Source organism: Acinonyx jubatus, chromosome X (assembly GCF_027475565.1).
Source record: "Acinonyx jubatus isolate Ajub_Pintada_27869175 chromosome X, VMU_Ajub_asm_v1.0, whole genome shotgun sequence".
NCBI classification, from domain to species: domain Eukaryota; kingdom Metazoa; phylum Chordata; class Mammalia; order Carnivora; family Felidae; genus Acinonyx; species Acinonyx jubatus.
Window position 1 is genome coordinate 78,487,324 of NC_069389.1, and position 24,620 is coordinate 78,511,943.

The window sequence follows — 24,620 nt, forward strand, 5'->3', positions numbered from 1 at the left end:
GGTACTTTTTCTTTTTCTTTTCCTTTTTTTTTTTTTTTTTTTTTAAGGAGAGACAGAACGTGAGTAGGGGAGAGGCAGAGAGAGAGTGGGAGGCATCGAATTGGAAGCAGGCTCCAGGCTCTGAGCTGTCAGCACAGAGCCCGACACGGGGCTCGAACAGGTGAGGTACTTTTAAAGGCTGCGCGAAATGGGGGCCCTCAGAGCGGAGGGAATCTCCTGATTTCTGAGCAGGACTCTCCTACAAGATGTGGCTGGGGTCGGATTTTTCCCCAGCCCAGGTATCTGTCTAGTGGGTGAGTCGCCATGGCCAAGTTCTTTGCTGGGGCAGGCTGTGAAGGGCCGGGTTCATGGGAAGCGATGATGGGACGGTTCAACTGGATGGGTTCAGAAGCTGCTATCCCTCGCTTCTTTTCTAGTACCCTAGGAAACTACTCAGAACCTAGAACTTCCCATTGGCTTAGATATACGTATTGCTCTCCTGCTCCGGCCTCATATGTTGTAGGGAGGTGGGATTGAGTAACTGTCTTTCCGACCATTTCCTTAGTTTTTCCTATTTGAGGCCAAAAGTTAAAAGGCATTCTGGGTTCCTCTCTTAGCCTTTCTTTCCCTACATCCAGTTCTTTTATCACAGCCTTGCCCAGTCCATCTCCAAAACATATCAGTCATTTTCTACCTCTTCCACCGCTGTTTTAGGCCTAGTTCAGACTACAGTTATGTCTTCTGGACTTCTGCAAGACTTTTAAAAATTGGTCTGTTTTCACTCCTTGATCCCCTAACATTCTTTTCTCCACACTGCAGCTGAAACGGTCTTACAACAAATCAGATGGTATCACTCCCCTCTTTCACACTCCTCCCCACGCTACCCCCATAAGTTTCATTAGGGTAGAGACCTTGACTGTTTTGTTATCTTATCCCTGGTAACTAGAACTGTGCTTTGCATGTAGTTGATCAATAATTATTTATGGAATAAATGAGTTCACGAGGAATAATTCTGTTGTGAGAATCCTTAGTTTGGTCACCAGTTTGACTTTTGAACTGTGCAGTTTTAATTTAGCACTCACAAAGTGGCGAGCATAAAAGATTAAAAGCAAAATCAAGGAGGGTGGAGAAATATAGGAGTGAGTGGAGAAAGTGAGATTGAATGTATGAGATGGAATAGTTTTGGACTTATTATGTGATAGAGCCATTTTAAGAGAGCTTGCTATGTTGCTTGTACTCTTTTTTTCCACAATAAGTCAAGTTCAACTTGTAAATGTTACCTTGGAGAGTTGTTTCTCCCTATTCCTATTTCGGTCAAAGGCTTTCTGTGCAAGTTAACCTATAGACTTTGTTGCCAGGATTGTTGTCAGGTATTTTGTGTGTATGCTGCTTGTGTGATAGTTATTGTGTACTGAATGTTTGGGAATACCAGGCAGATATGGTTCCTGTCTTTGTGGAGTAAAAAGGGATGCTTTGCCTGTTTAATGGTAACTTCACACTTGTTTCTGTATAGAACATGTGCAATAATGTCACCTCAAAAGAGAGTTAAGGACTCTAAGGCACAAAAGAGGACTTCACAAGATAGTGATAGTTATAAGACTAATCTCTTGGCCTTGAAAGAAGAGGACCTAAATGACTCAAAGTGCAGCTTAAAACATGGACAAAACGATCCAGTGAAAGATTATGGACATGCTGATGATGAAGCAGAAGATGCTCTGAAAAGAGCAGTGAGATACTTTGAGAAAGGTAAGACAGATAATTTTTCTTATGAAAGTTCTATTTCTGTAAAAAAAATATCCTACACCTTTTACTTATGGATTTTAATTTTTTAAATATTTTTTTAACTTTATTTATTTTGAGAGAGAGAGAGAAAGCATGAGCAGAGGAGGGGCAGAGAGAGAGGGGGGGAGAGAGAGAGAGTCCCAAGCAGGCCTAGCACCATCAGCACAGAGCCCATTGTGAGGCTGAAACTCATGAACTGGGAGATCACGACCTGAGCCAAAACCAAGAGTGGGATGCTCAACCCACTGAGCCGCCCAGGTACTCCCTTATGAGTTTTTAAAGGAAAGCATATTTTTGTTCATTCATGCTTTTTTTTATTTAATAGGCATTTATTGAGCAGTTACTAATGTCAGTATGTTGGGTACTAGGGATACAACAACAAAACAAACTCTTGGCAGTGTGGTTTCCAAACTGCTGCACATTGGGATTATCTGAGAATCTTTAAAAAAACATTGATGCCTGGCATCCAGTCTTAGACATTTTGATTTTATTGGTGTGGAATGCAGTCTGGGCATCAGGATTTTTAAAAGTCTCCTTAGGTGATTCCAATTTGCAGCAGAGTTTGGGAACTACTGCTCTAGTATTGGATCAGCTTATAGTCTAAGTTCAGTGCTTTTAGTTACTTTAGATCAGAGATGCCAGAGCATGATTCAGTTTTCCTCACTGAAGGTGCTATTGCTCCATTGCTGTTAAATATTGTAGAATTTTAAAGGCTTTGAAACATTTTGGGGAAGACATTTTTAACATAAAGCTATTTCTTTTTTTTTTTCTTTTTTTATTAAATTTTTTTTCAACGTTTTTTATTTATTTTTGGGACAGAGAGAGACAGAGCATGAATGGGGGAGGGGCAGAGAGAGAGGGAGACACAGAATCCGAAACAGGCTCCAGGCTCCGAGCCATCAGCCCAGAGCCTGACGCGGGGCTCGAACTCACGGACCGCGAGATCGTGACCTGGCTGCAGTCGGACGCTTAACCGACTGCACCACCCAGGCACCCCAAGCTATTTCTTTATACTATCCCAAGTTGCAACTGTTGAGGTTGAAGACTGAAAGAATTTTAAAGGTCCCACTATTTAATATTGTTCCTTTTTCCAGGTCCTGTTGAAACTTCACGGAGTAGAGATAAAACCTTGGAAAAACACTTGAAAACTGTGGAAAATGTGGCTTGGAAGAGTGGGTTAGCTCCAGAAGGAATTGACATTCTACTAAATGTGGCACTTAGTGGCAAATTTGGTATGTCAAGGGGATACATTTGTCATCAGTTTGCAGTTAGTTTTGCCTTCCAGACTTTGAATTAGATTGTTTATTGGTATCAGCTGTAGTTCCTTATTTGTACTATTCTCTTCATAAAGCCAATCTGGTAAGATTATAAAATGGACCTTTCTTGTGTTCAAGCTACCTTATGAACCAAAAGTTTCTGTGTGCATATGTTGAGAATGGTTAGTTAACACATGACTTTACAAATAGAATGTATAGACTCTTATCTCCAAATATATGGGAGTCATTTTTAGTATTTCTCTTAAAAGGATAGATAATACTTTAAATAATGCTGCTAGAAGGCAGCTTAAGAGATCACTTGATCTGTTTCATTGCTTTAGGTTTACTTGCTTATGGCAAGTCCCTGTTGATACTGGTTCCTTTATAGTGTCTATTATCTAACAGACAATATGCTTTTGTTTTTGTGGAAATTATTTCTTTCCTCTTCTAAGTGCATTTTGAATGGAGGGGGAGGGGTTCTTAGAAAGAAATAACACCTGACCCATATTCTTTTTTACTTGACAAGAACCTTTTAACCTACTCTCATCCAAATTCAGACTCGGAAGGTATTTAAGGCCTTGAACATCCTCATTTTAAACGTGAAGAAACTGAGACTCAGAGTGGTTAAAGAGACTTGCTTAATGTCAGAGTTAGAACTGGGGAACTTCGATCTTCTAACTCCCCTTCTAGTGTTTATACTGTACCACACTGCTATTGGGCTTTCTACTTTTTTTTTTTTGAACTGTTAAGACATCTGTCAAAACTGGTTGCTTTATATGTTATTTGCTGGCCCTTGCATATTGGGTTCCTTTGTGTATACCCTAGCATCATGTTTTCAGGGGTGTATGTTTTAAAGCAACAACACATTACTAGCTGAAACCAAAATATGACTCCCAGGTATTTTAGTTCTCTACCTTTACTTGATTAATTCTCTGTGTTTTCCCACAAAGTTAAATTTGACCTGATAAAATTGGCTCTTCTTTTAAGCGGTTTCAGATTTTTTGGTTCTTTTATTTTTTAACGTTTTATTTATTTTTGAGACACAGAGAGAGACAGAATGAGAGTGGGGGAATGGGCAGAGAGAGAGGGAGACACAGAACTCAAAGTAGGCTCCAGGCTCTGAGCTGTCAGAACAGAGCCCAACTTGGGGCTCGAACTCATGAACTGCGAGATCATGACCTGAGCTGAAGTTGGATGCTTCATCGACTGAGCCACCCAGGTGCCCCTAAATTTTTTGGTTCTAATATTTTTCCAGGAATCCATGTTTAATTTTTTAAATGTTTTATTTATTTTTGAGAGACAGAGTGAGCACAAGTGGGGGAGGGGCAGAGAGAGAGGGAGACACAGAATCTGAAGTAGGCTCCAGACTCTGAGTTGTCAGCACAGAGTCTGATGCAGGGCTCGAACTTATGAACCAGGAGATCATGACTTGAGCCAAAGTTGGACACTTAACCGATTGGGCCACCCAGACGCCCCTCCAGGAATCCATGTTTAACTAATCAGTGTCTATTGTCAATTCTATTTCTTCTCCCCTTAAAACATGTATGGAATATACAAGTATTTTCTATTTTGGAATTTCTCTTTTTTTGATATCTTAGAAAGTAATGGTTAGAAGGTTTCCATGATGTTTGTCAGGTCTTGTGGCAAATGCATGTCTCAGCCTTGGAAACTAGTATATGGCAATTTTAAAAATAATCTCTTTCTTTCTATTCTAACTTCATTTATCTGTTAAGCTGGAATTGGAGATGTCATATGTGGCCTCCTTAATTGTTTTTCTCCTTTTCGTTATTTCTGTGATACCCTCCATCACTACTATATCTTTACATATAGCTCTTTTGCTAAGTTGAAATGCATATTCAGGGGCAGGTGTGCTACAAATTTCACAGTTAAGTACAAAAGGACTTTGGGGTGCAGTCAGTTAAGCTTCTGACTCTGGATTTTGGCTCAGGTCATGACCTCATGGTTCATGAGATTGAGCCTGTGTTGGGCTCTGCTGATAGTGTAGAGCCTCCTTGGGATTCCGTCTCTCCCTCTCTGCCTCTCCCCTGTTTGCGCTCTCTCTCTCTCTCTCTCTCTCAAAGTTAATAAAGTTTTGAAAAAAGGACTTCAGACACTTTAGAAATTAAAAAGTTGCTGGGAAGTAAGTATTAAGTCTATTGAATTCACCCTTTGAATTTGGTACATGTGTGAAGTGTTAGTGGTCAGACTGTTTTAAACTTTAGAAGAGTTGGGGATGGGAGTAAGGGAGAGAAGAGAAATGAAAACAAGGAACCATAGTGGAATAGAGAGATTTTTATTCTTGTGATTCATCACCTGCCATCACTGCTTCCTTCCTTCTCCACAGAATAATGGAGTAGAAATTGAGGTATATGTAGAATGAATAAATTTAGAGACTAATGTATAGCATGATGATTATAGTTAATATTGTTTTTAATGTTTATTTATTTTTGAGAGAGAGAGAGAGACAGACAGACAGAGTGTGAGTGGGGGAGAGACTGAGAGAGAGACACACACAGAATCTGAAGCAGGCTCTAGGCTCTGAGCTGTCATCACAGAGCCCGATGTGGGGCTTGAACTCGCAAACAGTGAGATCAGGACCTGAGCCAAAGTCAGATGCTCAACTGACTGAGCCACCCAGGTGCCCCAATAGTTAATAATATTGTACTGAATACAAGAAATTTGGTCAGAGAGTAGATTTCAGGTGCTCTCACCACACACACACAAATGTTAACAATGTGAGGAGATAATTGTAAATTATCTTGGCTGTAGTAATCATTTCACTATGTATATGCGTATGATATCATCATGCTATACATCTTAAATATATGTAATTTTTATTTAAAAAATAAATAGAGGTCTTCACCCTCAGGGAAAAAAAAGATGTGTGTAAGATATTTCTGAAGATGTTACCTACGGGCCAAGTTAAGATCAGTGTTATTTCCATAAATGGATGTGATCATCATCCTAGAATACATCTAAAACAAACTGTATAAGATAATTTCTAAGAATGCTAATTGCAGAAGTGAGAACTGTGTTATTATAGTGAATGGATGTGATCAGCACACTGTAATGCATGTGAAACAGTGGTTAAAGACATGGATCCAAGATGCTTTTGAAAATTCTATTTGCATGAGAAGTTGAGAATAGTTGTTTTTTCAGTGACTGGTGTGATTACCACATTATAATGCAAATGAAGCAATGTTTACGTACCAAAAAAATTGATGAGATATGCATTTAATTCTTTAAACCTTCATAAGCAGAAATTGATATAGGGTGTATACAAAGCTATTTGCAGCATCACTTCTATTACCAGATGGGAGAATACCATGGAAGCCAGAGAGTATGATGGAAAGATTGGACCAGTATAGAATGATATTACTGCCAGCTAATTCCAAGAATAGCTGTTTCATTCTGCTGTCCTCCCCACTTTTTGGGAGGGATGGAGAATACAAATATATTTATTCTTAAATGAAGCAGCTCATGCAAGATGTCTGTCTGTAGCTTTAAATAAGAATCTATTGTGCCATTAAAAAATAATAACTAAATAAAAAATAATCTTTGAAATTTGTAAGGCTTTTTTTGAAGTATAATTCACATTCCATAGAATTCACTCTTCAAGTATGCAGTTCAGGATTTTTTTTAGCATATTCACAGAGTTGTACAATCATCACCACTCTCTAATTCCCACACATTTTCATCACCCCAAAGAGAAACACTGTACTCATCCTCCCTTTTTAAATAGAAATATAGAGTCAAAGAATTTGCTTTATAGTTTATATTAGAAGTTAAAGGTACATTTTTTTTGAAACTATGTTTTGAAATGATGATAAGAGATCTATCAAATATTACTCACTGTTTATTGCCTTCAGTATACAGTGAGATTTTTTTGGACTAAGTGAATAATAAAGTAATAAACAAGATTCTAAAATGTAGTTTAATTTGCAGTTTTGTCTGCTTTCCAGGAAATGTTGTAAACACTCGGATATTGAAGTGCATGATTCCAACAACTCTAATATCAGAAGATTCTGTGGTTAAGGCGGTCTCCTGGCTTTGTGTTGGCAAGTGTTCTGGTAGCACCAAGGTAATCTTTTTAAACACTTTGATGATAAGTCCTTCAGAACCACTTAAGGGCTGGCAAGGAAGAGCCACTTATGGAGTAATGGCAGTGGCTTTTTGTGGAAAACCTGTGGCTTTGGAACAATATAACTTGATGCAGGGACTCTGCTAAAGCAGAAATTTTTTACTGAGATATAAAATCTATTATCCTACTTTGTGCTAGAGGCTTCTAAAATAGCCCTGAGTGGGCAATTAAGCTCTCTCCTGTGCCAGTTACATTTCTCTAAAGATAAGCATTTTGTCTCTTGATAGGTACTTTTTTATCGTTGGCTGGTTGCTATGTTTGACTTCATTGATCACAAGGAGCAAATTAACTTACTCTACGGCTTCTTTTTTGCCTCATTGGAAGATGATGCACTGGTAAGTAAAAATTGGACAACATTATGCATCAATCAAATGGTACGCTCTTGTATATTGACACATGATTTGTGCGTCAAAGTGCCACACAATGAGTTTTTCCTTATTTCTATTTATTTTTAAATGTTAATTTATTTATTGAGAGAGTGAGGCAGAGCACGCATGCGCATGAGCTGGGGAAGGGAAGAGAGAGAGAAATCCCAAGCAGGCTCTGCACTGTCAGACACAGGGCTCAAACTCATGAACCCATGAGATCATGACCTGAGCCAAAACTGAGAGTTGGATGCTCAACCGGCTGAGCCACCCCAGTGCCCTGTTTTTCCTTATTTTAAATATTTTTTTTAAGTTTTAAAGTTTGTTTGTTTATTTATTGAGAGAGAGAGAGAAAGAGAGAGAGAACGCGAGCAGGGAAGGGCAGAGAGATAGAGGGACAGAGGATCCAAAGCTGGGTCTATGCCAACAGCAGATAGCCAGCAGAGAGCTTGATGCGGGGCTTGAACTCATGAACCGTGAGATCATGACCTGAGCTGAAGTTGGAGGCTTAACCAATTGAGGCACTTAGTTGCCCCTGTTTTTCCTTATTTTAAAATAGTCAGCGGCACCCGGGTCGCTCAGTTGGTTAAGCCTCTGACTTTGGCTCAGGTCATGATCTCATGGTTCGTGAGTTTGAGCCCCATGTTGGACTCTGTGCTGACAGCTCAGAGCCAGAGCCTACTTTGGATTCTGTGTCTCCCTCTCTCTCTGCCCCTCCCCAGCTCATGCTCTGTCTCTGTCTCTTTCTCTCTCAAAAAATAAGTAATAAACATTTTTTAAAAAGGGGGCTCCTGGGTGTCTCAGTTGGTTGAGTGTTCCCCTCGGCTCAGGTCATGATCTCACAACATGTGAGTTAGAGCCCTGCGTCGGGCTCTGGGCTGACAGCTCAGAGCCTGGAGCCTGCTTAGGATTCTATGTCTCCCTCTCTGCCCCTCCCCTGCTTGTGCTATCTCTCTCAAAAATAAACATCAAAAAAATTAAAAATAAACATTAAAAAAATTAAAAATAAAATGTTAAACATATAGAAAAGTATAAAGCATAACACTCTTGCACCTGTCTTTCATATTAACAAAGTTTTTACCATATTTGCTTTATATTTTCTTTTAAGGAAATAAAATGTTACAGATAGAATTGACTCCACATTGGAATCTCTGCTAATTTAGGGCAGTGATTGTAATCTTTTCCCTTTAAAACCACTTTAACAGAGTCCTGTGGGTCACTTATTCTACATTTTCTTGTATTACCACTGCAAAAACCTCATCAGAATTAATGAGGAGAGAATTGCTTTTGATGAGATGCTAGTGGACTGATTTTGATGAAATAGCATAATTATTCCCCTTGAAAACATTAGTAACTCTAAGAAATCAATCTGCTGTCCACCTGGAAGACTTTCAAGGGCCACCAGTAGTTCGTAGACCGTGTGAATCATTCATTTAACCAAATTCCTCTTGGCTTTGGAAAGGAAATTCATTCATTGATTTTACTTTTAAAAATTGATGTTTTCACTGTATTTGTTGCATTGTACTAGGCACTGTAGAAGATTAAAAGTTTAGCAGAGAGTTTCTGTATTCCAGGGATTTAAAATCCAGTTGGGGGATTAAGGAAAGTACATAAAGTTAAATAATACCTTAAGAGTTAAATTATCAAAGATAGTATATGACAATGTGGGGATAATAATTGCTGTGACTTTTCCAGGAAGGAAGAGAGCACTGTAAACCAGAGTGATTAGAAAAAGCATCATAAATAAAGTATGTGGGCATCAAGCTAGTCCTTAAAGGTTGAATAGGATGTGAGATTTGATAAAAGGAAATATTATTTCATATGACAGGAACATTTCAAGCAAAGTTGTTAGCTGTGTAAATTTTGTTCCCAGAGAACTTCAATAGATCAGTCTGACTTAACTACAGTTGTGTCAGGCAGTGGGGGAAGGTAGGGCTGAAAAAGTTGGATGAGGAAAGATTGTAGAGGTCTTAAGGTGATGCTAAAGAATTTGAACTTTATCCTCTATCCAATGGGGAAATCAGTGATAATTTTTGGGAAGAACATGTTGAAAGCAGAATTGTTGGAAGTTGTGTTTAGTATGCCAAACAATATGAATAAGGAGAGAGGCTAGTGTTGGGAAGAATAGTTAGGAGACTAATATGATAATCCAGGTATAAAGTGATGAAGTCCTAGACTAGAAATTCTCAAATATGATTTGTGGGCCCCTTGAGTCTCCCTGATTCAGGAGTTCTGAGAAGTCAAAATTATTTTCATAGCAATGTCAAGATATTATCTGCTATTTTCATTGTGTTGGCATTTGCACTGATGGTGCTATAAAGTAATGGTGAATATAACTGGTGCCTGAGGGGCAACTGGGTGGCTCAGTTGGTTAAGCGTCTGAGTTCAGCTCAGGTCATGATCTCATGGTTTGTGAGTTCGAGCCCCGCGTTGGGCTCTGTGCTTACAGCTTGGAGCCTGGAACCTGCTTCAATTCTGTGTCTCCCTCTCTTTCTGCCCCTCCCCAGTTTGTGCTCTGTCTCTCTTTCTCTCTCATTCTCTCACTGGTGCCTTAGCCAGAATCAGGGCAGTGGGGCCAAACTGTATTAATGGTCATTTTGTTCTTCACTGTAGTAAAAAACAAAAATGCTAGTTTCTCTTAATGTCTCAAATGAAGCAGTAAAAAATAACGCATTAATTTTACTAAATTTCAACCTTTGAGACATGTTTTTAATATTCTGTGTGATGAAATAGGAAGTACAAATAAATCCCGTCTGTGTACTAAAGTATAATTGTTGTCCTGAGGAATAGCACTTATGTGATTGAGTTGTGAGCTAAACTAGCTGCTTTCTTCATGGAATACCATTTTTACTTGAATGACTGACGTTTAAACTATGGTTATTCAGATGTGGGTATTTGGCAGATGTTTTCTCAAAAATGAAAAGCCAGCCTGTCATTTCAAAGGAAACAACTTGAAGTATTTGTTCCCACTGATTTGAGCTTTCAAGTGAAAATTATGAGTTGGGAAAATTTGTATCTACCACTGTGAACTTGACAGCTTCCCAATACTTAAACTTTTCTGATGAGATTGGTAACAATAATAATAAATGTGAATTGTAATGAAATGTGTCAATATTTGGAAGCTTGGTATAACTCAATAAACCAGTCTTTTCCAGATGACTAAGTATGATGTTATAAAATTATACATGGGTAAAAGATCCATTCAAAATGCAAGATATATCAATGAATTTTATTTATTTACATAATACTTTTTCAAAAGACTTTATTTCTTTAATGTTTTTTCAATAGACTTTAATTTTATACACCAATGAATTTTAATAGAACAGTACAAAGAGTTCATTGATAAGGTTTCAGATTCCACATTGCAGCTAACCCTTAAGAGACTACCACTTATCAAGACTAATATACACCATTTTATGAAAAGGCTATTAAAATATTCCTTTCTTTTTCAACTACATGTCTGTGAGGCTGGATTTTCTTCATTTACTTCAGTGAAAACAAACCAGGTTTAGTGCTGAAGCAGAGAATCCAGCTGTATTCTATTAAGTCTGAAACATTAATGTCACTCTAGTCATTTTTTTTGGAGAATTAGTAGTTTTTCATAAAATAAGTCATTTATGTTAGCATGTAATGGGTTTATTATTTTTTAATGGATTAATAACCATTTTTAAATTTGTCAGTTTTAATTTCTAATATGGTGGGTATCTATAGATATAAACCAGATAAACAAAAGGATCTTTGGGATCCTCTAAGTTTTAAGAACGTAAAGAGTCTTGAGACCAAAAGGTTTGAGAACCACTGTCCTAAACTAAAGAGGTGGCAGTGGGGATGAAAAAGTGAAAGGACAGGTTTTGGTGGAAATTATAAAGGAAGAATTGACAGGATCTGATACCTAAACTGGATTAAGGAAAGGATCAGGAGATCAAGATCTGAGCCATTTCTCAGCATGGCTCAGAATGATGGTACCTTTGAACATGAAAGGGAAGGAGGTAGTTTTGGAAGGCATATAATATATTTGGATTTAGATGTACAAAGTTTGAGAGCACAAGGCATCCTGTAGAAATTCTCTTAATGAACATTTATTAACTGCATACTATGCCAGACATTGAATTTAGAATTGAAAATACAAATAACAGTAAGACATAATAATATATGTGAGGCTTATATGCTAGGCATTCGGTGCTTTATATACAGTTATTTTATCAACTCTAAGATGCCATCAATTGTAAGAGACATCATTATCTTATGAACCACTACTAAAAAGTGCTGTCATTAAAACTGTCATGGCATCAATTATAAGATTAGTCCTATTTTCAGAGATTTAAAATGTAAAAAAAATATTGGATTATGTAAAGTATTTTTTCTAGTCCTGGGGTTCTGAAATATTCCTTTAAAATTCAATATTTTTTTACATCAATATTCCTTTAAAAAAATATTGAGGGGCATCTGGCTGGCTCAGTCAGTGAAACATGTGACTTGATCTTGGGTCATGAGTTCAAGCCCCATGTTAGACACAGAGCTTACTTTTAAAATATGCTTATTGAGCACCTACTATTTTCTGTACTTGTGCTGTCCAATATGGTAGCCATTAACCTCATGTGACTAGTGGACACTAGAAAGTTAGCTGGGCCAAACTAAAATGTGTGTAAGTATAAAATATACACCAGATAAAATGTGGTTTTAACCCATTTAAGTCTCTTGACAACCTTAAAAGATATAGGCTTTTATCCTTATTTTATTATTTTCTTTAAAAATTTTTAATGCTTTAATTTTTTAAATTTAATTTATTTTTTTAATTTACATCCAAGTTAGCATATAGTGCGACAATGATTTCAGGAGTCGGTTCCTTAATACTCCTTACCCATTTAGCCCATCCCCCTTCCCACAACCCCTCCAGTAACCCTCTGTTCTCCATATTTAAGAGTCTCTTATGTTTTGTCCCCCTCCCTGTTTTGTTTTGTTTTTTAATTTTTTTAATGTTTATTCATTTTTTGAGAGAGAGAGAGGGACAGAGCGTGAGTGGGGGAGGAGAAGAGAGAGAGGGAATCACAGAATCTGAAGCAGGCTCCAGGCTCTGAGCTGACAGCATAGAGCCCGAAGCAGGCCTCGAACTCACAAACTATGAGATCATGACTGAGCCAAAGTGGGTGCTCAACCGACTGAGCCACCCAGGTGCCTCACCCCCTCCCTGTTTTTATATTATTTTTGCTTCCCTTCCCCTATGTTCATCTGTTTTGTATCTTAAAGTCCTCATATGAGTGAAGTCATGATTTTTGTCTTTCTTTGACTGATTTCGCTTAGCATGATACCCTCTAGTTCCATCCACATAGTTGGAAGTAGCAAAATTTCATTCTTTTTGATTGCTGAGTAATACTCCATTGTGTATGTATACATACATATCACATCTTTATCCATTCATCCATCAATGGCTATGGATAGTGCCGCTATAAATATAGAGGTGCATGTGCCCCTTCAAAACAGCATACCTGTATCCCTTGGATAAATACCTAGTAGTGTAATTGCTGGGTCGTAGGGTTGTTCTATTTTTAATTTTTGAGGAACTGCCATACTGTTTTCCAGAGTGGCTGCACCAGTTTGTATTCCCACCAGCAGTGCAAAAGTGTTCTTCTTTCTCCACATCCTCGTCACATCTGTTGCCTGAATTGTTAATGTTAGCCATTCTGACAGGTGTAAGGTGGTATCTCATTGTGGTTTTGATTTGTATTTGCCTGATGATGAGTGATGCTGAGCATTTTTTTCATGTGTCAGTTGACCATCTGGATGTCTTTGGAGAAGTGTCTATTCATGTCTTTTGCCCATTTCTTCCCTGAATTATTTGTTTTTGGGTGTTGAATTTGATAAGTTCTTTATATATTTTGAATGCTGACCCTTTATCTGATATCTTGTTTGCATGTATCTTCTCCTATTCTGTCGGTTGCCGTTTAGTTTTGCTAATTGTTTCCTTCCCTGTGCAGAAGCTTTTTATCTTGATGAGGTCCCAATAGTTCATTTTTGCTTTTGTTTCCCTTGCCTCTGGAGATGTGTTGAGTAAGAAGTTGCTGCAGCCAACGTCAAAGAGGTTTTTGCCTGCTTTCTCCTCAAGGATTTTGATGGCTTCCTGTCTTACATTGAGGTCTTTCATCCATTTTGAGTTTATTTTTGTGTATGGTGTAAGAAAGTGGTCCAGGTTCATTTTTCTGCATGTCACTGTTCAGTTTTCCCAGCACCATTTGCTGAAGAGAGTGTCTTTATTCCATTGGATATTCTTTCCTACTTTGTCAAAGATTAGTTGGCCATATGTTTGTGGGTCTATTTCTGGCTTATTTATTCTGTTCCATTGATCTGAGTGTCTGTTTTTGTGCCATTAATTTTTTAATGTTTATTTTTGAGAGAGAGACAGAGCACGAGTGGGGGAGGGGCAGAGAGAGAGGGAGACACAGATTCTGAAGTAGGCTCCAGGCTCTGAGCTGTCACCATAGAGCCCGACATGGGGCTGGAACTCACGAACCACGAGATCATGACCTGAGCCTGAAGTTGGACGCTTAACAGACTGAGCCACCCGGGTGTCCCCATTTTATTTTATTTTTTGAGAGAGAGAGAATGAGAGAGAGACAGAGTGTGAGCAGGGGCGGGGCAGAGAGAGAGGGAGACATGGAATGCAAAGTAGGCCCCAGGCTGTGAGCTGTCAGCACAGAGCCTGACGCAGGCTTGAACCCACAAACCGTGAGATCATGACCTGAGCCAAAATTGGACGTTTAACCAACTGAACCACCCAGGCGCCCCTTTGTTTTTCTATTTTAGAGATGAGAAGTCTTGAGGCAGAAAGAAGTCAAATAATTACCCAGGGTCACATGACTAGAGCCAGGATTTACGGCAAAATTGTATCATTCCCTTTTTAGAGAAGAGACAACTGAGGCATGGAAAAGCTAAATAACTTTGCTGAGGTAAGCTACCTAGTAAGAGACTTAGCCTGGATGATCTTTAAAGGTAGTAGGGGAAAAGATAAGTACAAGGTGATAAATCCTATGAGAGTATCCACAGGGTTCTGTGGTGGTATAGAGGAAAGGCATCAAAATAAGACTAGGGATCAGAGTTAAAATTATAAGAATTTGTTTCTGTAGGAAGCAAGATACCTCTCCTGACAATAAGGAAAAAGGATGGGTGTTGATGCTAATACATGTGTGGGTTAGTAAGGGACACAGTTGAGGGAGTTCCTGCCCAGTGGTAATTTTTTTTCAAGTTTTCACTCAAGTAGGAGGCAGTTTTCTAACAGTGAGGAGGGGAAGATAAAATGCTATGTTTGAGGAGACAGTATACATTTTGAAATAGCTTCTGATGGAAATGGGAATGGGAGATGATTAGAGACAGAAGTTTTGAAGGCCCAGATGGGGTTAGAGAGCATGGATATGTGATGTTACTAATATGCAAAGGATAGGTCAGATAAGAATACAAGAGCATGATTGAGCTGATGGACCAGGGAGTCTAGATAGAAAGGGGAAGTAGGTGAAGACAGAAGAGGGCAGACTGGGAACATACACAGCAGGGGTTTGGAATGCTTTGGTGATTGTCAAGACCTGTAGTGGGGTTAAAAGCTGGAATAATAGGAAATTGTTGCATTGGAGTTTAAGGTTCAGGAGTCGATGGTTCAGTGTGATGACAAGATTCAGAGTGACCATGGCGAGAGAGTTGTTGAAGTAGAGTGAGGGAATAAGGTTATTGGAATTGACATTTTCTCTTTCCTTATGGATTTGTTGTTGCTGCCCGTCTATCGATTATGGAGTAAAGTATGTTGAAAATCTCCCACTGATGGAAGATTTGTCAGTTTTTCTTTAAAGTTCTGTCAGTTTTTGCTTTATTTATTTTGAATCTGTTATTAGGTGTTTGCCCAATTATAGCTTTCTTATCATTCTGATGAATCAAACCTGTTATCATGGAGTAACTCTGGGGTGCCTGGGTGGCTCAGTTGCTTAAGTGTCCGACTCTTGATATGGCTCACATCGTGTTATCACTGTCATGAGATTGAGCCCATTATGCTCTGCTCTGAGTGCAGAGCCTGCTTGGGATTCTCTCCCTCCCTCTTTCTCTGCCCACCGCCCCCAAATAAATAAACATGGAGTAACTCTTTGTTATTGGAAATGCTTTTTGTTTTAGTCTGTTTTGTAGGAGACTGACATTGCTACTCTGGCTTTATTTTGGATGGTAGTTGCTTGGTATATTTCCATCTTTTGGGGTTTTACTTAATCTTTTTTCTTTTTTGTCCTCATGTCTTAGATGCCTCTTTTGAATAGTATGTAACTAGATTTTATTTTTAAATCCTGTTTGATGATTTTTGTCTTTAATCTAGACAATAATTTACCAGTGTAGTGATTATTGATATACTAGGAATAAATTCAAAGATCTTATTTGAAAGTTTCTAAATGATTGGCTTTTTTCTGCCTTTCCCCCCCCCCCCCTTTCTCTGTTATTTTCGATTGATTGTGGTTTTCCCCCTATTCTTGTTTGGAAGTTAGTTATACATTCTGTGTGTGTTCTTTTAGGTGTTATTGTATCTATTTTAACATGCATATTTATTGTAAAAATGTACAACAATGTCACTCTTCCTACTGTTTTTCTTCTGGAAAATATAGTAAATATAGTTATTTTTCATAGAATATGTTATTTATGTTAGCATGTAATGGGCATATTATTTCTTTAATGAATTGATAAACATTTCAATTTTTCTCAGTTTTAATTTCTAATATGATTTTTCATAGAGTCTAAAGGTAACCAGTATCTTTACCCTCATCTTAAATGAGGCAAGGTCCTAAGAACACTTTACCTCTGATCAAAGCCTTTCCAGATTATATGCTATTGTCTTGTTTTAGTTCTATCTCATTCTTCTCCACTCTTCTCCACATGCACATGAAGTTGACATCATTATTATCTTCACAGTTGATGTTTGTTTAGATTTGCCCACTTATTTACCAATATCTTTGTTTACCTTTTGTTTTTGCATCTCAGACCTTCAATCTGAGATCAATTTCCTTTAGAGTATTCTTTCAGTGAGAATCTTTTGATAGTAAACTGTTGTTGTCTGAAAATGTCTTAGAGTGCCCTGTTCTAGGGTGACAGTTAAATTCTCTCAGGACATTGAAAATATTATTCCACTGGCTCTTTCTTTCTCTTGTTGAGTCTGTTTAATTGTAATCTGTCATTTCTTCTTTTCTCTCTGGGTACTTTTTAAGAACAGCTTTATTGAGATATAATTCACATATCATACAGTCTACCTTCTCAAGGTATACAATTCACTGGTTTTTAGTATGTTCACAGATATTTGCAACCATGAGAATAGTCAATTTTAGGACATTTTCATTACCCCTAAAACCCCATACCCTTTATCTGTCATTCCCCCATCTTTCTATTTAGGGGTTCCTAAACAACTCCTAATTTATTTTCTGACTTTAAATATTTGCCTGTTTTTTTAATTTAATTCCAAGTTAGTTAACATACAGTGTAATCTTGGCTTCAGGAGTAGAGCCCAGTGACTCATCACTTACATGTAACATCCAGTGCTCATCCCAACAAGTGCCCTCCTTAATGCCCATCACCCATTTAGCCCATACCCCCCACCCCAATGTCTCCAGCAACCCTCAGTTTGTTCTCTGTATTTAAGAGTCTCTTATGGTTTGTATCCCTCTCTGTTTTTATTTTTTCTTCCCTTCCCCTCTGTTATCTGTTGTGTTTCTCAAATTCTACACATGAGTGAAATCATGATACCTTTCTCTGACTGACTTATTTCACTTAACATAATACTCTCTAACTCCATCCATGTTGTTGCAAATGGCAAGATTTCATTCTTTTTCATCGCTGAGTAGATTTGCCTATTTCTAATCTATTTTCTGTCTTCAGAGACTTGCCTATTCTGGACATTTCATATAAATGGAATCATATGTAGTCTTTTATGACTGGCATCTTTTACTTAGCATAATGTTTTCAAGGTTCATCCATGTTGTATCATATATCAATACTTCATTTTTTTAACCTGTTATATTTTTTCCATAACATAAAATGTACCACTTTAACTATTTTTAAGTGTATAGTTCATTGGCATTAATTGCATCACTACTATCTATTTCCAAAATGTTTTCATTGCCCTAACAGAAACTCTACTCGTTACACAGTAACTCTCCATTCCTCCTTCCCCCAGCACCTGGTAACCTCTAATCTACTTTCTGTCTCTATGAATTTGCTTATTCTATACACCTTATATAAGTAGAATCATACAATTTTTGTCGTTTTGTGTCTGGCTTCTTTCACTTAGCATAATGTCTTCAAGTTTCATCCGGGTTATAGCATGTATCAGATTTTCATTCACGTTTATGACTGAATAATTTTCCATTGTGTGTATATACCACATTTTGTTTGTTCACAAGTTGATGGACTCTTGGGTTGTTTCTCTTTTGGCTACCATGAATAATGCTGCAGTCACCATTGGCATACAAGTAACTGTTCAAGTCCTTGCTTTCAATTCTGTTGGATATATACCTAGCAGTGGAATTGCTGTGTTGTATGTTAATTCTATGTTTAGAATTTTGAGGAATCACCAAGCTGTTTGGACCATTTACTAGCAGTGTATGAGGGTACCAATTTCATCATGTCCTCACCAACTTAATTTGTCTGACTTTTTGACTTCAGCCATCCTACTGGATGTAAAGTGGTATTTAGTTGTGGTTTTGATTTGTGTTTCTCTAATGATTAGTGATGTTGAACATCTTTTCATGTGCTTATTGGCTATGTATATATCTTTTTTAGAGAAATGTCTATTCAGATCCTTTGCCCATTTTTAAATTGGGTATCTTTTTATTACTGGGTTGTAAGTGTTCTTTGTATATTTTAGGTACAAGTCCCTTATCAGATATGTTTTTTCTGGGAAATACAAGCTGGAACCACTTAAAATTATTCACTTGAGGTTTTCCGGGTCATATCACTAGTGTAAATTCACACTGTAGACCTGTATATGACTGGCTTGTGGTTACATATTCTTTGGAATGGCTTTATTTTCCTTTCACCCATCCCCAAGGCCAGGACAGGCAAGTTTACTTGCCGTCCTCTTCAGCACAGTGGGGTTTGTTTTTATTTCATACCTGGGTGCTTAGGGTGTGGTTCTTGAGGTTCATAGTTTTCTTTCTTTTTAAAATTTTTTATAATGTTTATTTTTGAGAGAGAATGAATGAGCAGGGAAGGGGCAGGGAGAGAGGGAGACAGAGGATCTGAAGTGGGCTCCATGCTGACAGCAGACAGCCCGATGTGGGGCTCAAACTCATGAACAGCGAGATCATGACCAAAGCTGAAGTCAGACGCTCAACTGATTGAGCCACCCAGGTGCCCTGAGGTTTCTAGTTTTCTAATAGATCCTTTGTATATTCCACACATTGGGTGGGTCCTAAGCTTTATCACCTGCCTACCCGTCTCCTACCTCCCTTTGTAGCTATTAAAGCTGTAAGTTCAAGATTTTTAAGGTTTGGCAGAAATCTTGGGGTGAGAACTTGTTCAATATTCAGTGTTCTCTCTTTCACTTTGTTTTTGGGAGCTGCAGTTCTTTGCTTTCATGCCAGCTCAGAAATGTACTTAAACAGCTGGATACAATGTAAAACAACATTTCTGAGTTGGCAAGAAAGCAGGCAGGGTCAATCAGGGTATCTAATATACAGTAGTTCTATAAATGGTGATCAGGTCATTGGAATTCAGAAGTCAATAAGCTGTAAGGACAAGGTGATTTGTTGATAGAGACATTAAAATCTTCTGACATGCGGTTGGGATTAGGGTTATAGTAGAAGACTGAGTCAGACGTGTAAGTCCTCAGCGAACTTTTGGAAGTCACTAAGAGGTTAGTAGTGAGCAGATAGAGTATAGGTAAGTTGGAGGTACTGAAGTTGGGTGGACTAAGTGTCAAAGGAAGTCTTTTTCTATGCAAGAATGAAAGAGAAGTACCTTGAATAACAAGAGTAATTAATGTTCATCCCTTTGTCCTGTGGTACACAGGAGTGGATGAATGGTAAGTAGTATGTGATCGACTCTCCTTTACCTTTGACATCTCTCTTAACTTCATGTGGTTTTTGTTCTTAAACTAATCAAAATACAAAACAAATGAATTCTATGTTTAAGCATACTTTGTTAAGAGTGGGAAATACTAAAGCATGCTTTCCCCTTTCTTGTAATAGCTTAATAGACTGAGTTCTTCCAGGCAGAGACTGAGCATTTTATAACCCAAGTATTTAGTAACACTGTTCATGGCACGTAGAATATAAACTTCATAAGAGCCGGCCTTTTTGTCTGTTTTAGTCACTGCTCAATAAATTTTTGTTTCATGAATGAATGAATGAACACAAGATACTCATAAATGTTTGTCAGATCATATACCTGTACTTGAATGGTTTTCATGATGCTGATGAGTTTCTTGATCAGCTTGGCAAGAGGGAGGTGGACCTACTTTTTTTCTTTTTCTTTACCCTTTTTCTGTCTCTTAAAAATATTTATTGAAGTATATATGTAGAGAAAATTGACTATATCATAATTGATCAGCTCAATTAATTTTCATAAACTGAACACATTTGTGTAAATATCACCCACATCAAGAAATAAGGAACCTAACTTTTAAAAGCATTACTTCAGAAAGTTATTTTCATATAATTTGGTGGGAGCCTGACTCTTGAGTGACTCAGAGGCAGTGCTTACCATTTGCCAGAAAGACAATTGCAAAGTCCTAGATGTATATGAGTTTTTCCTTTTTAGATGTGATTGAAAAAGAACATCAGAGTTCCTATAATGTTGGAGCCCAGAGCAAGTGATTGTGTGACACTCATTCATACCCAGCATGACAAATAGTGTTGCTAATGGTTTATATCCTAGGGATATGAGGTAGTGAGTTTTTTACTCAATGTTACTGTATTTTGTGTAGATTATATCAGACTTGGTCATAATGTATGTCCTTTCCTTAAGAAAAAACCCTGTATCTAAATTCATGCTTCTTACAAGTATGTGCAGAATGTGAACCCATTTCTAAGTAGAGGACAGGCAATATGGAATGTTGTACTTCAGATTTTAAAGTTTAGATTCATGATTACCAAAATACAAATTTGTTTAAAGAAAGTTTTTGCTTTTGTTGCCTTCTCTAATTCCATTACATCACTTACTTTTTAAAAAAATGTTTATTTTTGAGAGAGAGCATGTGCACACGCAGGGGAGGGGCAGAGAGAGGGAGAGAAAGTCCTAAGCAGGCTCTGCGCTATCAGCATCGAGCCCCATGTGGGGCTCCATCACATGAATTGTGGGATCATAACCTGAGCCGAAATCAAGAGTCAGATACCTAACTAACTAAGCCATCCAGGTGCCCCTACTTTTTTTCTACAGCAAGTGTTGGCAAATTTTTTCTTGAAGTGCCGACTAGTAAATATTTAGGTTTAAGGGCCATACTGTCTCTGTCACAACTGCTCATTCTGCTGATGTGTGAAAGCAGCTATAGACAATACATAAACGACTGTGGCAATGTTCCAATAAAACTTTATTTATAATGACCAGTGATGGGCTGGATTTGACCCACAGGTTATTGTTTACTCGTCCCTGTGATAGATTATTTACTTGCCCAATAAACAGATGTTGTAAATTGAATGATCTCCAATTTATGGAGGCTTTTTCTTTCATGTTTTATTTTGTGGCTATCATTTTCTTTTCTGAAAGAAAAAAAAAAAAAAAAAAAAAAACGCCGCCCTCTGGTCCTAAAGATTTTCTCCTAGGGGCACCTGGATGGCTCAGTTAGTTAAGCATCTGACTTCAGCCCAGGTCATGATCTCACAGTTTGTGGGTTTGAGCTCCACATTGGGTTCTGTGCTGATGGCTCAGAGCCTGCAGCCTGCTTCAGCTTCTGTGTCTCCCTCTCTCTCTGCCCCTCCCCTGCTCATGCTCTGTCTCTTCTTGAAAAAGAAAGGTTAAAAAAAATAGATATTCTCCTATGTTTTCTTCTAGAACAGGTAGTGGCAAACTTTTCCTGTAAAGAGCCAGGATAGTAAATATTTTAGGCTCTGTGGGCCATAGACCTCTGTCACAACTACTCAGCTCTGCTGTTGTAGCAGGAAAGCAGCTATAGAGAGTTCATAAATGAAATGTGTGTAGCTATGTTTTGCTAAAACTTCATTTACAAAACCACATGAACTGCAGTTTGCTGACCCCTAATCTAGAATAAAACCTCAATAAATGGACTCTCAAAATGAAATGTTATAAAGGAACCAGTCATTCAGTAACTTAAGTAACAAATCTATTGAATGTGTGCTCTTTGCCAAACTGAGAGCTAAATGGTTAATTAAATTATGGAGTATCCACTCATTGCCATATTAAGATCATTGAAAATGATTATTTTGAAGACAAAACAACATGGGAAAATGCTTTTAAGTGGGAAACAAGATAAAAGTTTGTTTGTATCTTAAATACGGACTACTGGAAGGAATGCATGAATTTTTGTTAGGTAGAAGGATCTTTTTTTAAATTTTTTAATATTTATTTTTGAGAGAGAGCAAGAGAGAGAGACAGAGCATGAGCATGGGAGGGGCAGAGGGAGTGGAAGACAGAATCTGAAGCAGGCTCCAGGCTCTGAGCTGTCAGCACAGAGCCTGATGCTGGGCTCGAGCGCACAAGCCATGAGCTCATGACCTCAGCTGAAGTTGGATGCTTAACTGACTGAGCCACCCAGGTGCCCCTAGAAGATCTTTTTCTCTTTTTAAATTGTCTGCAGTGTTTCTATATTCCAAAAGAAACTTAAAAATAGTGTAATGAGATACCAATTAAAGCTGTTGGTTTTTACCACTACTATGTAGTATGAAAAAGGGAAGCTTTAAGAGCTATTGTTCAGCAAAATTCTGCAGCCTTTTTACTTAATCAGGATAAAATTGACATTTGAGGAAGATGCGTTGCCACTCTGTTCAAGATATATTGTCATTTCTTTTTAAAATTTTATATTATAACAGTGCCCTTATGTGTGCCATTTGCTGTATTTACTTACCAGAAAAGAGAATGGTGAGTATTTTTATTCCAGTTTTACTACATTTATTCTGTGGAATTAACATTTCTTTTTTTTTTTTTAATATGAAATTTACGGTCAAATTTGTTTTCCATACAACACCCAGTGCTCCTCCCAACAGGTGCCCTCCTCAATGCCCATCACCCACCCTCCCCTCCCTCCCACTCCCCATCAACCCTCAGTTTATTCTCAGTTTTTAAGAGTCTCTTATGGTTTGCCTCCCTCCCTCTCTAACTTTTTTTTCCTTTCCCCTCCCCCATGGTCTTCTGTTAAGTTTTTCAGGATCCACATAAGAGTGAAAACATATGGTATCTGTCTTTCTCTGTATGACTTATTTCACTTAGCATAACACTCTCCAGTTCCATCCACGTTGCCACAAAAGGCCAGATTTCATTCTTTCTCATGGTCAAGTAGTATTCCATCGTATATATAAACCACAACTTCTTTATCCATTCCTTGGTTGATGGACATTTAGGCTCGTTCCATAATTTGGCTATTGTTGAAAGTGCTACCATAAACATTGGGGTACAAGTGCCCCTATGCATCAGTACTCCTATATCCCTTGGGTAAATTCCTAGCAGTGCTATTGCTGGGTCATAGGGTAGATCTATTTTTAATTTTTTGAGGAATCTCCACATTGTTTTCCAGAGTAGCTGCACCAGTTTTCATTCCCACCAACAGTGCAAGAGGGTTCCCGTTTTTCCACATCTTCGCCAGCATCTATAGTCTCCTGATTTGTTCATTTTAGCCACTCTGACTGGCGTGAGGTGGTATCTGAGTGTGCTTTTGATTTGTATTTCCCTGATGAAGAGCGACGTTGAGCATCTTTTCATGTGCTTGTTGGTCATCTGGATGTCTTCTTTAGAGAAGTGTCTATTCATATTTTCTGCCCATTTCTTCAGTGGATTATTTGTTTTTTGGGTGTGGAGTTTGGTGAGCTCTTTATAGATTTTGGATACTAGCCCTTTGTCCGATATGTCATTTGCAAATGTCTTTTCTCATTCCGTTGGTTGCCTTTTAGTTTTGTTGGTTATTTCCTTTGCAGTGCAGAAGCTTTTTATCTTCATGAGGTCCCAATAGTTCATTTTTGCTTTTAATTCCCTTGCCTTTGGGGATCTGTCAAGAAATTGCTGCTGCTGAGGTCAGAGAGGTTTTTTCCTGCTTTCTCCTCTAGGGTTTTGATGGTTTCCTGTCTCACATTCAGGTCCTTTATCCATTTTGAGTTTATTTTTGTGAGTGGTGCAAGAAACTGGTCTAGTTTCCTCCTTCTGCATGTTGCTGTCCAGTTCTCCCAGCACCATTTGTTAAAGAGACTGTCTTTTTTCCATTGGATATTCTTTGCTGCTTTGTCAAAGTTGGCCATACGTGTGTGGGTGTAGTTCTGGGGTTTCTATTCTATTCCATTGGTCTATGTGTCTGTTTTTGTGCCAATACCATGCTGTCTTGATGATTGCCGCTTTGTAGTAGAGGCTAAGGTCTGGGATTGTGATGCCTCCCACTTTGGTCTTCTTCAAAATTACTTTGGCTATTTGGGGTCTTTTGTGGTTCCACACAAATTTTAGGATTGCTTGTTCTAGCTTCAAGAAGAATGCTGGTGCAAGTTTGATTGGGATTGCATTGATGTGTAGATTGCTTTGGGTGGTATTGACATTTTAACAATATTTATTCTTCCAATCCATGAGCACGGAATGTTTTTCCATTTCTTTATATCTTCTTCAGTTTCCTTCATAATCTTTCTATGGTTCTCAGCATACAGATCTTTTGCATCTTTGGTTGGGTTTATTCCTAGGTATTTTATGCTTCTTGGTGCAGTTGTGAATGGGATCAGTTTCTTTATTTGTCTTTCTGTTGTTTCATTATTAGTGTATAAGAATGCAACTGATTTCTGTACATTGATTTTGTATCCTGTGACTTTGCTGAATTCATGTGTCAGTTCTAGCAGACTTTTGGTGGAGTCTATTGGGTTTTCAACGTATAATATGTCATCTGCAAAAAGTGAAAGCTTGACTTCATCTTTGCCAATTTTGATGCCTTTGATTTTCTTTTGT

General features: G+C 38.0%; 1 protein-coding gene across 2 annotated transcripts in view; it reads left to right on the plus strand.

The window, feature by feature from the left end:
• The window catches only part of CENPI (centromere protein I), an 80,057-nt gene that overhangs the window by 2,300 nt on the left and 53,137 nt on the right, over positions 1-24,620 (plus strand). Inside the window, exons 1-6 of one of the 2 annotated variants that reach the window (XM_015081736.3) lie at positions 5-160; positions 1,493-1,725; positions 2,856-2,993; positions 6,980-7,098; positions 7,386-7,493; positions 22,520-22,568. In XM_015081736.3, the coding sequence (XP_014937222.2) occupies positions 1,506-1,725; positions 2,856-2,993; positions 6,980-7,098; positions 7,386-7,493; positions 22,520-22,568 (634 nt within the window). In that variant the 5' untranslated portion in view covers positions 5-160; positions 1,493-1,505. Of the gene's footprint in view, positions 1-4; positions 161-1,492; positions 1,726-2,855; positions 2,994-6,979; positions 7,099-7,385; positions 7,494-22,519; positions 22,569-24,620 lie in introns of those variants that run through there. The other variant, XM_027053797.2, reaches the window with a different exon arrangement.